Source organism: Pristis pectinata, chromosome 25, assembly GCF_009764475.1.
Source record: "Pristis pectinata isolate sPriPec2 chromosome 25, sPriPec2.1.pri, whole genome shotgun sequence".
Lineage (NCBI taxonomy): Eukaryota > Metazoa > Chordata > Chondrichthyes > Rhinopristiformes > Pristidae > Pristis > Pristis pectinata.
This window is the reverse complement of record NC_067429.1, coordinates 15,633,006-15,648,267: the sequence shown is the minus strand read 5'-3', so window position 1 is coordinate 15,648,267 and position 15,262 is coordinate 15,633,006. Positions and strand designations below refer to the sequence as shown.

The following is a 15,262-nucleotide window of genomic DNA, read 5'->3' as shown; positions in this document are numbered from 1 at the left end:
TGCCATCAGGCTCAAGGACAGCTTTTATCCCGCTGTTATAAGACTAGTCCCCTAGAATAAGTCCCCTAGTATAATAAGGATGGACTCTTGACCTCACAATCTACCTCATTATGGCCTTGCAGTTTATTGTCTGCCTGCACTGCACTTCCTCTGTAACTGTAACATTTTATTCTGCATTCTGTCATTGTTTTCCCTTGTACTACCTCAATGCACTGATGTGATGAAATGATCTGTATGGATGGCAGACAATACAAAGTTTTTCACTGTACTGCGGTACATGTGACAATAATAAACCAATTTACAGATTGCAGTGGTGGTAAATTGCCTTCTTGCACCACTGCAACCTGTATGAGGGAGGTGAATGATTTTATTTTCTAAGAGATTGGGGGAAGACAATAAAATATCATCAAATTCTATTTTCATAACTCTTAATATGATGTACTGTCTTGAAAGTTTTACTGGCCCTAAGGTTATTAAACACTCGAGACACATATACAGTATTTGCTGATTGCAACTACAGTGTAAACACATTGTGAAATAAAAAGTATGGCACAGTTCAGTACTTGTACACAGACTGGACCATTGGGAACCCGAAGGAGGGTGAGTTGGCAAGAGAAGGTAGAGAGAGAAAATTGAGCTCTAGTCTAAAAGGAGCTTGGAATAGAGGGGTAAGAGCACAGTGAGGAAGGAATGTCAGTGGAGGTGGAAGATGAGATTAAGAAAATAAATCTAGGGAGGAAGAGAGCCAAGAGTGATTGGTGGAATGGGAGGAGGGATGATAAATGTCTCCATGTTTCATTAGCTTTCAGGCTTAATTTTCTCTCCCCCTCCAGATTTTAATTTTACACGGCAGATCCCAAACCACACCTTGTAAACTTTAACAAGCACTCAAATGTCCAAATTCCAAGCCTTTATTCCCATTTCTGACAGACTCTGGTACTTACCCCCCCCCCCCCCAACTAAGACCTTCAATTCAATTATTCCCCATCCATTGTTTTCAGTCCCTATAACCTCCAATTCTTTATTCCAAACTTTCCACCACTTGGTGCATCAAAAGATTAACTTTAAGTTCCAGATTCCTCCTCCTCCACACAACTGAATCCTACTTATTGTTTCTGTTAGTTTCCATTAACACATCCTAATTCAGTTACAAACTGACAGTGTTATTTTCCACAGCAGCAACTACTGTCTCAGGAGAACTAAGGCTCATAATAATTGGTCCTATGCCTTATTTACTGCCATAACGTACACCCATAGATCCTCTAAATGACTTCCCTATTAATCACTCTAAGCCTTTCCACATATTCCATAACTTTGTGGACATGTAAACAGTGACAAAATCAAGTTTTCAAATAAATCTGGAAACCAGCTTTCAATTCTTCAAGTTGGTGAACATTAAAAGGATCTTAAAGCTAGTTTTCACATTACAGTCTGAAATGTGGCTATGGTACTTCTCCAGCAGATGAGTGATCGATGCCCAGCAACAAATGTACTGGCTTCAAGACAGAAACTATGTTTTAGTTATTAAAAGCAACCACTATATTTATACTGTAACTAAAATGAGCAATTTGCAATATAAATGCATTGTGTTTCCAATAAACCATAAAATCTTTGGAACCCATTGCTGGCAAAGCACATTTAGTCATTTTCTGAGTTCTGAGTGTACAGCCTTCATAAATATACTACCGGATCAGCACTGAGATGGTGGAGGTGAATTGCCTTCTTGAACCATTGCAGTCTGTAAAGAAGGTGGATGACATTTTTTCTTAGACATTGGGAGAGGACAATAAAATATCATCAAATTCCATTTTCAAAACTCTTATACATGCATCTCATACTGGTCCTAAAAATATAAAGCAATTATATATGTACAGTATTTGCTGATTGCAACTACAGAGTAAATACATTGTGAAAGAAAAGGTCTGGCACTGTTCAGTGCTTGTACACAGACTGGACCATTAAGAAGGTGGGAGTGACCTACCTTCTTGAAGTGTTATAATCTCCTTGAAGGTTCTCCCACAGTGCTGTTAGGTAAGGAATTCTAGGATTTCAGCGCAACAACAATGAAAAAGTACCAATGTATAATAAGGCAGAATGATGTATGACTTACTCTTATTCTTACACTCATGCTTCCTTTGTACTTCTCATTAAAATGGGTTCTGGAGGTGTTTTGTAAAAAAATAGTTTCACTTGTTTAACCAACTATCATTTGCTCTGATAATATGTCATCTGTTACACAAGCATAAAATTATTATATTTGCATCATGATTGAAGTATTTGATTCATACATTTTTCCAGATATAATTTGTAATTGTAATGCACTTTAAAATAGGAAAGAGCATATGACTTGCAAGATACTCAACTATACCAATGTCTCACTACGAAATGATACAACAGTAAAACAAAGAAACATCGTCATCACCATTGACTAAAACAACTGTCGGATCCTTCTCTTATTTGTCTGGTTACATTCAATAGATTAAAAATCCTATACATTTGCATTTGCCAATTTGATTCAATTATTATGAATATTTCAACAGGCTAATGAGGGTAAGGTCTTCTACGTTTGAGTATGATTTGACACTCAAACCTAGGTGAACTTTCTCAATCCTATTCCGTGCACTGAATAAATTTGGGCCTTCAGATGACCAGATTTTTAAAAGCATTCTGTTGTAAACTTTCAAAAACTTGTTAGCTGCTGTGCATAACAGCTGAAGAAGCTTGATTATGTGCCTTGTGTCGTTTTTGTTCATTGAAGACATTGAAGAGTTGTCTAAATGTCTGGTTGGGGAGGGAGATTTGTTCAGGTCATGGTATCAAGAAAACATAAGAACTTAAGAAATAGGAGCAGGAGTAGGCCATCTGTACCCTGTACAGTTGCAGCATAACCTCCCTGCTCCTAAATTCAATTCCTCTAGCAATGAAGGCCAACATTCCATTTGCCTTCTTGATAATCTGTTGCACCTGCAAACCAACCTTTTGCGATTCATGCACAAGCACTCCCAAGTCCCTCTGCACAACAGCACACTGCAATCTTTCACCATTTAAATAATAATCTGATCTTATATTTTTCCTTCCAAAGTGCATTTACCAACCTTGCATTTACCAACATCGTACTCCATCTGCCAGACCTTTTCCCACTCACTTAACCTATCTATATCTCTCTGCAGAGTCTCTGCATCCTCAGCACAATTTGCTTTTCCACTCAGTCTAGTGTCATCATCAAACTTAGATATGCTACACTCGGTCTCCTCTTCCAAATCGTTAATATATGTCGTGAACAGTTGCAGGCCCAGCACCAACCCCTGCGGCACCCCACTTACCACTGCTTCCCAACCAGAGAAAGACCCATTTATCCCAACTCTCTGCCTTCTATTGGTTAACCAATCCTCTATCCATACAAATACCTTACCCCCAACTCCATGCATCCTTATCTTATGGATAAGTCTTTTATGTGGCACCTCATCGAACGCCTTCTGGAAATCCAAGTTTACAACATCCACCTTTTCCCCTCTATCCACTGTGCTCATTATATCTTCAAAGAACTCCAGTAAGTTTGCCAAACAGGACCTGCCCTTCCTGAATCCATGCTATGCCTGCCTAATGGAGCCACTTCTATCCAGATGTCTCACTATTTCTTCCTTAATGAGAGCTTCAAGCATTCTCCTGACTATGGACGTTAAACTAACTGGTCTATAGTTACCTGCCTTTTGCCTAACATCCTTTTTTAAACAGCGGCATGACATTCGCTGTCTTCCAATCCGCCGGGACCTGTCCAGAGAATTTTGGTAAATTATTACAAACGCCTCCTATAACTTCCGCCATTTCTTTCAGTACCCTGGGATGCATCCCATAAGGACCAGGGGACTTGTCTACCTTTAGGCCCACTAGTTTGCTCATCACTACCTCTTTAGTGACAGCGATTGTATTGAGGTCCTCACCTCCCATCGCATCCATAACATCTCTTTTTGGCATGTTAGACGTGTCCTCCACCGTGAAGACCAACACAAAATAGTCATTCAAGGCCTTGGCCATTTCCACATAACCTAATAGTAATTCCCCCTTCTCATCTTCCAAGGGACCAATGTTCACTTTAGCCACCCTTTTCCGCTTTATATAATTATAAAAGCTTTTACTATCTGTTTTTATATTTCGTGCTAGTTTACTTTCATAATCCATCTTCCCTTTCCGAATTGCTTGCTTGGTGGTTCTTTATTACTTTTTAAAGTTTTCCCAATCTTCCAGTTTCCCACTACTCTAGGCAACTTTGTATGCATGAGCTTTTATCTTGATGCCTTCTTTTATTTCCTTAGTTATCCAAGGCTGGCTCTCCCCACCCTTACTGTCCTTTTTTTTAACTGGAATATACTTCTGTTGAGCACCATGAAAAATCTCTTTGAAAGTCTTCCACTGTTCTTCAACTGTCCCACCATATGGTCTGTGTTTCTAGTCTACTTTGTAGTTGTAGTTGTAGTCTCCCTTGTTTAGGCATAATACACTGGTTTTAGATCGAACTATTTGTACCCTCCATTTGTATGAGAAATTCATACAAAAACTTTAAGCTTAAATATTATTCTTTCATACAACAATCAGATCTCCATTTTTTACTCTATTGCCAATTTTCATGGTAATTTTTCATCTGAATCCTTTAAAAATAATCATTAACTTACTGTTAGCCAACAATGACATTGTGTTATTAAAGTTGATCTGTAACTTGTTATGAAGAGTATAGCATCTTTCACATCTTTCAGAACGTACCAAAGAGCTTTACAACCAATGAAGATACAAGAGATTGCAGACTAAAACCAATGAAATATTTTTAGATTGTAATAACGTAGGAAATACGGGGCAGTCGATCTGCACAAGGCAAGCTCCAGTAAATGAAAGTGATTATGACCGGATAACCAGTGCTTGAATTTTCCTTTGGTCTTAACCAATCAAAAACATGAGAGAAACACCAATGAAGACCCTACTGGAAAACACCTTTATTTACCAATAAAATTCAGTGCATGCAATAAATATCAACCACGCTGAATTTACATTTTCATTAATTTTGCTCTGCAACAGGTGGATTTCAAAATACTCAGATAGGCTACTGGACAATGCCATTTGTTTGTGGGATATACCAGTCAGTGGTGTGACAGTGTTGATAATGGCTTGAAGAATAAAAGCACAAATGTAAAGGACAAAGGGTGCTCACAATTACATGATAGAAAATATTTTGTAAAAGAAAAGTTTAAGGTAAATATTGAGTGAATTAATTACTATTTTTATTACCTGTTTTGACTTAGTTCTGCTTTATAGAGTCTAAAAGTCACTCCATTTTTTGATGCAATATTCAAATACCTAAAATAGCCAATTTTGTTGAACATTAATCAAAAATGAACAAAACAATCCCCAAACTAAGCAAAAATAAAAACTGAAAAAAATCAACCCATACAGGTAGGAATCATTAGGAATCACATCAGAAAATGTTGGAAATACTCAGCACATCAGGCAGCATCTGTGAAATGAGAAACAGTTACTAACTCAGGTCAAAGTCCCTTCATCAGAACTGAGAACGAGAGAAATAAAGTTAGTCGAGGTAGTAGAGAAGGTAGGGGAGGGCAGTGGGTGGAACAAAGGAAATTTCTGTGAAAGGGTGAAATAATGTAGCCATTAAATAGGCAAATTAAGCTCCTTTATCTGTGTAATGTGTTATAAAATCTAGGTAATGTTTGGCATTTGGGACATGACCGACAGGCCAGTATATACAAATGAAAGGAAAACAGCAGGCAAAAATGGCTAGTCGTGATACAAACAGAAAGAAGGAACAAGTTATCCAAAGTTGTAAAATTCAGTATTGGGACCTGCATGCTGCAACGTGCTCTGACGAAAGATGAAGTGTTGTTCCTTGAGCTATAATTGGGCCTTTTTGTAACAGTGCAGGAGGTCACGAACGGAGAAATCAAAGTGGGAGTGGGATGGAGAATTAAAGCAGCAGCCAACCAGAAGCTCAGGATCCATCTTGCAGACTGAATGCTGGGGCCCCACAAGGCGATCACCCACTCCGCATTTGGTTTCTCCTGCATAGGGGAGACCACATTATGAACACCAAATGCAGTACATTAGATTAGAAGTGCAAGTGAATCACAGAGACCATTTGGGCCCCAGATAGTGGGAAGGATAATGGTGAAAAGAGAGGCATTGGACCTCCTGTGTATGCATGGAAGGTGTCATATGACATGGCGTAGTAAGTAGGCACAGAAGAGCAAACCATGGACCCACAAAGGGAGTGGTTGCATTGAAATGCAGAAGGGGGAAGAGAGGGGAATATATAGACACAGGAGACTGCAAATGCCTGAATCTGAACCAAAAATTAAACTGCTGGAAAAACTCAGCAGGTCAAACAGCATGTGCAGAGGCAAAGGGATGGTCAACTTTTGGGTCAAGACCCTGCATCAGGACTGAAAGTGTAGAGGGAAAGTAGCCAGTATATAGAAGGGGTGAGAATGAGGCTGGTAGGTGAAAGGTGGAACCAGATGAGAGGGGGAGGGGTGATGAGCAGATGAGGGAGAGTATTGAGACAGAGGCTGTAAGGTGATAGGTGGAAACAGATAAGGGAGGGATGATGGGCAGATGGAGTCAGGTGGGGAAGGGTAACAAGTCTTGGTAATGAGAGGGAGGGATGGAAAAGGTGAAGAAGGGAGAGGGAACTTGTATGGACTGGTAGGAGTGGGAAAGGAACACGAGGTGTGGGTTACCAGAAATTGGAAAATTCAATGTTCATACCATTGGGTTATAGGCTACCCAAGTGGAATTTGAGAGGAATATGCGCCTGGTAGTGGAACCTTGTTGGAGCTGGCAGAAATTGCGAAGGATGATCCAATGAATGCTGAGGCTGGTGGGGTGGAACAGGCAAACTATGTTCCATCCAGGAGCAGAAGTGAAAGCAGAGGTGTGGGAAATAGATGATATGCACTCAAGGGCTCTGTCCACTGTGGTAATGGGAAGCCATGGGTAATGTAGCAAGACATTTCGGAAGCATATGTGGAGACAAAGGGATGGTCAACATGTAGAATGTCTCATCATCAGAGCAACTGCAATGGAGATGTAGGACTGAGAGAATGGAATAGTGTCCTTACAAGAAGCAGGATGGAATTAGCAGATCATCTCTTTTAAAATCTGCACCTGCACCAGAAGTTGCAATTAACTTCCTTGCTCTTGAAATTAGTGCCATCCACAAGAGCAGATGGGGCTTCAGTTTAACACTTGAACAAATCCCTTGCTCTGTTCCGGAGTGTTAATCCAGAATTCTTTGGTCAAATCTCAAAAGAGTCTTGATCCCACAACCCCCTGACTTAGATGAAAGAGTGTAACAGACTTGAGCCATGATTTACTCACCCACAAAGTTAATTAGGATTTCCATAAGACCATAAGACATAGGAGCAGAATTAGGCCATTCGGCCCTTTGAGTCTGTTCTGCCATTCCATCATGGCTGATTTTTTTCCCTCTCAACCCCATTCTCCTGCCTTCTCGCCGTAACCTTTGACGCCCTTACTAATCAAGAACCTATCAACCTCCCCTTTAAATATACCCAATGACTTGGCCTCCACAGCAGTCTGTGGCAATGAATTCCACAGATTCCCCACCCTCTGGCTAAAGAAATTCCTCCTTGTCTCTGTTCTAAAGGGATGTCCTTCTATTCTGAGGCTGTGCACTCTGGCCCTAGACTCTCCCACTACTGGAAACATCCTCTCCACATCTATCCAGGCCTTTCAATATTTGGGAGGTTTCAATGAGATCCCCCCTCATCCTTCTAAACTCCAGCAAGTACAGGCCCAGAACCATTAAACATGCCTCATACGTTAACCCTTTCATTCCCAGAATCATTCTTGTAAACCTCCTCTGGACCCTCTCAAATGCCAGCAGATCCTTCCCTAGATATGGGGCCCAAAACTGCTCACAATACTCCAAATGTGGTCTTACTAATGCTGTATGAAGCCTCAGCATTACATCCTTGCTTTTATATTCTAGTCCTATTGAAATGAATGCTAACATTGCATTTGCCTTCCTTACTACCAACACAACTTGCATGTTAACCTTTAGGAAATCCTGCACTAGGACTCCCAAGTCCCTTTGCACCTCCGATTTCTGAATTCGCTCCCGTTTAGAAAATAGTCTACATCTTTACTCCTTCTACCAAAGTGCATGACCCTACATTTCCCTATGCTGTATTCTATCCGCCACTTCTTTGCCCATTCTCCCAACCTGTCCAACTCCTTCTGCAGACTCCCTGCTTCCTCAACACTACCTGCCCCTCCACCTATCTTTGTATCATCCACAAATCTGGCCACAAAGCCCTAACTTCCGTCATCCAGATCATTAACATATAACATGAAAAGTAGTGGACCCTGCGAGGCACCACTAGTCACCAGCAGCCAACCAGAAAAGGCCTCCTTTATTCCCACTCTTTGCCTTCTGCCAGTCAGCCAATCTTCTATCCATGCTAGTACCTTTCCTGTAATCCCATGGGCTCCTGTCTTGTTTAGCAACTTCATGTGCAGCACCTTGTCAAAGGCCTTCTGAAAATTCAAGTAAACAACATCCACTGACTCTCCTTTGTCTATCCTGCCTGTTACTTCCCCAAAGAATTCCAACATATTTGGCATGAAAGATCTCCCCTTAAGGAGGCCATGCTGACTTCAGCCTATTTTATCATGAGCTTCCAAGTACCCCAAAACCTCATCCTTAATAATGGACTCCAACATATCACCAACCACTGAAGTCAGGCTAACTGGCCTATAATAACCTGTCTTTTGCCTCCCTCCCTTCTTAAAAAGTGGAGTGACATTTGTGGTTTTCCAGCCCTCCAGAATCATTCCTGACTATAGTGATTATCGAAAGACCACTACTAATGCCTCCAGAATCTCTTCAGCTACCACTTTCAGAATCCTGGGATGTTGTCTATCTGGTCCAGGTGACTTATCATCATAACATTCCAGAGACTGACAGTTTCCATTGTTCCTTTGGACTTCCTCCCCAAAAGTACCAAATTTTCATTATGGTTTGGTGGCATTGCTATAAAAATCTGTTGCTCACAATATTCCTCTTCATTAATTTAATACAGGTGGGCTCGGAATTGACTTTGCAACATTCTTTTTTGACAATAGGCAAGTTCTGAAAATGCCAACCACTTTTTTTCCTTTCAACTCATCGGGGGTCTAACTGTTAGCTTCTATTCTTTCTCTGGTTAATTACACCTACTTTAAGGACATTGTGGATTTTGTTGTTTTTATTGTACAATGCACCTGCTTATAATCATAGGCACTATAGTTCTACTCATCTTTATTCTTAGATCATCTCTTTTAAAAAATGCACCTGCACTAGAAATTGGGTGGCAGCATGGGTTAGATGTAAACTCTTACTCTGAGGGTTGGGTTCCAATCCAGCCAAAACTGGTTGTCAACAGCACAAAATTTGTCATTAGCAATCTCACTTAGAGTCATTCCATCAGATGACAGGTAATTATAAAAATGTTCATGATCTGGGATGGGCAATAAACATTAGCTTGGCACTCAAAAGAACCATACAAATGTGCTATTAATTAGTTTCACCTGATTAAATCACACATGTATTTTTATTGCTTCAAAGGAATCTGTACCTTCTATTTAATGGATCCCTGTTCATAAAAAGAATGCTGCTAACGTAATTGCATTAACCTAATAGTTAGGGTTACCAAAATAGACGGTGAACTTTAAAAGTTCCAGGAACACCATCTGTGTAATAAAATGATAAAATGCTTTAGACTACGTTATGCAATTTCTTTGGTCATTCCTCAGATTTGATCACATCCACATTCTGAAAACATCTTTCACTCCTTCTCCCTATAGCATTGTTGCAATCTGACATAACGTTCACCTGGTTGATATGTTCCATACCGAAATATATAATCATATATGCTGTGTTGTATCATTCTCTTATCATACTCAACAACATGTTTCATTCAATCTTGTGAATCTCCCCTAATTGTTTTATGTTAATATATATATATGAGGGAACACTTTGCTTTTCCTTGTAGTCTAAATACATTTCTTTTTAAACAATTTCTCCAGTTGCTATATTAGTTTACTCGAATTCCAGCAAAGCTTTAATCTGAACATATAAACATTAGAAATGAAATGATAAATGTTGGCAGTTGATTTCAGCTGAAGCCTTCCAATTTGAGAATGGCATGTTTCTATTCTAAATAGATTACCGTAATTAGATTGCATTTTACTGTGAATGTCATTTGCATTACACAGCAGTATCCCAAAAATGGCATGAGGCTTCACCGAAGAAGCTGAAAGCAAAAATGAAATACAGAATCAAAATGGTAATGAAGAACTGAGAATCTTCTCTCTGTGGTTTAACACATGCACACAAATTGAGCTAGTTCCTGGATTTAAAATATTATCAAATCACTGGATGATATTATGGCCTAATAACCTCTCTCTGTAACAGGAGTTTTCATCAATACTGTAATTACCCCAGGAAACTTGATTTTAATCTAGTCTTCTCGCATATGACTGAAGCAACATCTATAAACCCGAGGTTCTTAAATCAACGTGTCCCCTTTTTGCAAGAGTTTAATCCATTGGATGCGGCGAGGTCAGGATATGATAATTGAAATAAGAAGAATGTTTCTGCTGAAGTTGAATGTCTGATCAGGGTGCAACCCTTACATGAGTCAGTGTCAGGGATGTGCCCGAGCAGGTTTCAGTCCGCGTTCAAGCGGGGGGGGGGGGGGGGGGGGGGGGGAGCCAGGCCTCGGACCTCTCCAGGCCACCACTCGCGTCCTCCACTGTCCGTAGAAACAGTTCGGTGTCCGATCGGTGACTCGGGGTCTGCATCGGAAATGCTGGGCCAGAGAAAGTGCCTTTATAAACCTACAGCCCCTCCATTTTGTTGGGGCTGAGCTTTTATTTCGCTGATGGTTTAAGGCCGATTGATCAGTCCGCCTCCCGGCAACGCTCCCGACCAATATCCCTCCGCTGGCGGGAGACAGTCCCAGGCAACCTCGGATGTGGCGGGTAACGGGTCCCGTTTTACAGCCTGGACTTTGGGCAGGAATCGAGAAGGAAGGCTACACAAACAATGGCACCGTTCCAATATTGACAGCCTGGTCGCTGGGCCCCAGCAAACACTTGGCTCTGGCCGCCTTACAGCGTCTACGTGACTGTTTGGGTCGATTTACTCTTCGGAGAAGGTTATCCTTATGAAGAATATTATTATATAACGCGTAATTAAATCAGATGAGCAATGAAACTATCAACGAATAAATATATTTCTCAAAAATGATTGTTTTTATTGACAACGAATGGTAATATCAAGCTAATTTATAATTTGATTTTTATTCTTTATTAATTCCTCCCTCTGTAATAGTGGTGGAGTCGCCTCTGTGCCGAGCGTAAGGATATTTCTCCCCTATTCAAACCAAAAGCGTTATGGAGGCGGTCCCTCGGCCTTAACCCGTGATGGACAACGGAAAGGGGCAATAAGACGACGCTTTTCACCTGGCAGGCCGCCAACGCTGGGCGAAATCTACCAATCGGCGTGGAGGAGAGGCGGGCCTTTCGTTGCCGTTCGGCCGGCAGTTTCTCGCGGGGGTTTGTGGGGGCTATAGTTTGCCTTTCAGCAGCTTGTGTTGGGGGTGGGGAGAAAAAGAACTACAACTCCTGTCAGGCCGAGCGCGTCAGGCACATGCGCAGTGGTGCGTCACCGCTGGTATATAAAGGCCACCTCGGGCGACAGTAGCAGCAGTTGAGGCGAGAGGTTGGGGGGTGTGTGTGTGGGGACAGTGTAACTTGGAGGGGGTGTGTAATTGGGGGTGTGAGGTAGTGGGTGCTTCATATTTTTCTTTATTATTATTTTTTAAAAATTAACAAGCTCTCGTTTGGCACTCGGTGACGATGAGCGGGCCAGTGATTTCTTCGGGCACTGATAACTTGATGGCCCGGATCGGGGAGGGCGAGCGGAACCAGAGTTCAGGTGGACAGCCACATCGGTCGCCAACCGTCGCCCCTGGCGCTGTGCCGGGGCTGCAGGCCGACCCGAGCCGGGACAGCAGAGGGCGAGCGCCGCTTGAGCAGCTACGCGAGTGCGCGAGTGACGCGGAGGCTGAGCCCGGCGTCCCGGCGCAAGGAGGCGGAGGTGCAGGAGGAGGAGGAACTCCGGCCGTGGTAGGAGGAGGAGGGGGAGGAGGCAGCAGCGGAGGAGGTGGAGGGAAGAGGAGGCACCGGAGGCGGCCGTCCAAGAAGAAGCGTCGCTGGAAGCCTTACTTCAAGCTGTCGTGGGAGGAGAAGAAGCAGCTGGATGAGAGGGAGAGTGTGCGGGCGGCCAAGACCCGCGCCGAGATGTTCGCCAAAGGCTTCACCGTGGCCCCCTACAACACCACCCAGTTCCTCATGGAGGAACACAACCAGGAGGAGCCCGACCTCAACACCGGCGTGTGCCCCAAGCGCGTCAACAAGTCAGACGAGACGAGCGAGGAGGAAGAGCTGGACGAGGAGGATCAAGACAGCGGCAGCGACGGCATGGGAGGCAACGGCAGCGAATTCCTGCAGAGGGACTTCTCCGAAACTTACGAGAAGTATCACGCAGAGAGCCTGCAGAACATGACCAAGCAGGAGCTGATCCGGGAGTACCTGGAGCTGGAGAAGTGCCTGTCGAGGCTGGAGGACGAGAACAACCGGCTGCGGTGTCGCTTGGAAGGGAAGAAGCTCGTCCGGGGTAGCGAGGTGATGGAAAACAAGATTAGAGAACTGGAAGGAGAGATTGAGAGACTGAGAGCCGAAAACCTCGAGCTCCAGGAAGAAAACGAACAGTATAAACGGAAAAAAAGACTGTCGGAAAATGATTGAAACGTGAACTCTGGTTACAAATCTGTAAAAAGAAAAACAATATTTTTAGTCTGTACAGATTCTAGATTTGTTTTTGATTCTCTGTTGTATATTTGAAACTCTAATTGGCTTATTTTGAAGTTGGGTTGGGATAAACCTTTTCCCCTTTTTACATTTTTAGCATCTGCCTTTGCAGAGAGTTGGAAGTAACTTTAACTTGTGTTTTATACAAGTCTTTCCCCAGCCACACTTTGCCACGTGTGTAATCTGAACCAAAACTATAGGCAGGTAGAGGAGGTGTATTCTCTACTTTTTTTAATAAAGTGGGTTTAACTTTGGGGATGCGATTGCTTTTTTTAAACCAGTATATTGAGTTGCTTTCTGTCAGTTTGTTGTAAATGTGATTTTTTTTTTCTAAAATGTTGCCAAATGTGTAATGCCTATGGTACACAATCCTCTCTTCAGAGGAAGACCTGTCGAAGCCATTACATTATGGCTTTTTTTTTTCAATGCATGGATTTTCAACAGCTGTTATAACCAGAGGGTGGTGATTTTATTTTTCTCCTCCTTGCAGGTCAGAATTTTACTCCTGTATTTCAAATCTACTTGATGATTTTATCACTTTTTAGTATTTGATTGTACTATTCAGTTGATCAGAAGAGCATTGACTCCAATCCTGTTTAATGCTTTTGTTTTGTGCAAGCCCTCAAATGTGTAACTGTCTTTTTATTTCATCCACCTTTTCTCAATCTGTTCCATTTATTGTCAGAGTTGTATGGGGAGAAACTGAACTTGCAAGCAATCAGTGTAACTATTGTTTCAAATTTCTGTTAATAAAATGTGGCAGCAACACATCTTAACTATTTCCCAAGAAAAACTTGGGTAACAGTATCAAGATTGAGGTTAAATTTGTTTTTTAAAAAAAAACCCATGTACCTTTCATGGCACTAAATGAATTTTAAAAAATTAAAATAAAACTAGTGTCTTTAAAATGATCTTGTGTTTAATTATGAACAAATAATTGGGAACTTTTTTTGGTTCTTTCAACCTGTGGTTAGGCATTCAGCATTATAAAAATTTCTTGATTCTGCAGATCAATGGGTCTGGAGCTTAAAATCATCAGGGGTTACCTCAATTTAAAAACTGCCTTTTCAAAGTTGACATTGATCTACACTTGAATGAATGTGACTATAGATTTAATAGGGAAAATATCCTCGGCTGATTAGTTGTAATGCTAAAGGGAAAACTAGTCTGAGTAAAACCAACAATAATAGGCATAAATCAATTTTTTTTCCTTTCTTCCCAATCTATTTCATGGGTGTGTTAATTTGTGGTTAATTGTGTGCAGCACCCCAATGTTAGTAGCTGAGGGTGATAATGGAAAGATTCCCATTCCACTACATTAGGATCTGGTGAATTTAACCTTTGTCTGCAATGTGTACATTGGATACATTTTGACATGACAAAATTAGTTTAGGTAGGAAGCTATTGGGTTTGGGAACTGTTGAAATTGACACTAAATGAATTTTAAAGGAGTTTAGCTTGAAAGTGTAATGTGAGAACTAACTTTGATGAGTTGGATATGGCAATAAGTTATAGAGGTGAATTTTCTCTTGCCAAATGGAACAAAGCCTTTCTGTACCCAGAATTTAGCTGCTAATTATGCTTACCAATTCCAGTATTCAAGAATTGTCCTGCATGTTATGCATTTGTTTTTTTTTGGGAAGAATGTATTTTCCTTGGGGTATCACCAATACAGGTGTTGACAAAACCTTGAATCAAGCATGTTGTACCTTCAAGAAGTAAAGCTATTGAGTTTCAGCTCAATCGCTGGTTAGTACCTTACTCAGTGAAATTGGTATTTTGAAAGTTTTGGATATTTTGTATAGGTGTATGTAATATGATTATTGTATGACTTTTACTGAACCCAGCTCAACATTGAATAAGTAGGCTGAAAATATCCAAATCCCTTTTATTAGATGGATGCTGATGATGGGACCAAAGATTTCAATATTCACCATGGCTGCCAAGGGCCTCTCTAAGTAGAATACCAAGTTAAGGAAATAGTTTTGTTTTAAAGAAATGTAGTTAATAAAAATCTGAGAATGTGATGGAATGAAAATGTGAAATGTTCCATTATCCAAAGCTGACTATGTTAAAAGGTAATTGATTTGCAAGTTGGTGTTTCTTTAATGTGAATCTGACCCTTATTTATAAAGGCCAAATTTTGCTATTCACTATTGCATGGTTCAGAATTGTATTTGATCTTTTTGGTCTATTGCATTTATAAATATCTTTTTAATTGTGCTTGATTTATTTTGTGAGGAAATGTTGGAAATCTTCCCTTAAGTTGCAGTGCTAGGTTTTGCAAGATTTAAAGCACTGAAGTAGTTTGTATATT

The 15,262-nt window shown here is 41.1% G+C and overlaps 1 protein-coding gene across 1 annotated transcript; it reads left to right on the top strand.

Annotated features, from left to right (window-relative positions):
* Positions 1-11,782: 11,782 nt before the first annotated feature.
* On the top strand, positions 11,783-13,853 carry LOC127582950 (protein HEXIM1-like). Its single transcript, XM_052038608.1, has one exon. It carries the CDS (start codon positions 11,932-11,934, stop codon positions 12,880-12,882), a length of 951 nt encoding a protein of 316 aa, XP_051894568.1. The 5' UTR covers positions 11,783-11,931; the 3' UTR covers positions 12,883-13,853.
* Positions 13,854-15,262: the final 1,409 nt, after the last annotated feature.

Excerpts from the sequence above, each read along its gene's own strand:
- LOC127582950 (XM_052038608.1), top strand. The coding sequence starts at position 11,932 with ATGAGCGGGCCAGTGATTTCTTCGGGCACTGATAACTTGATGGCCCGG.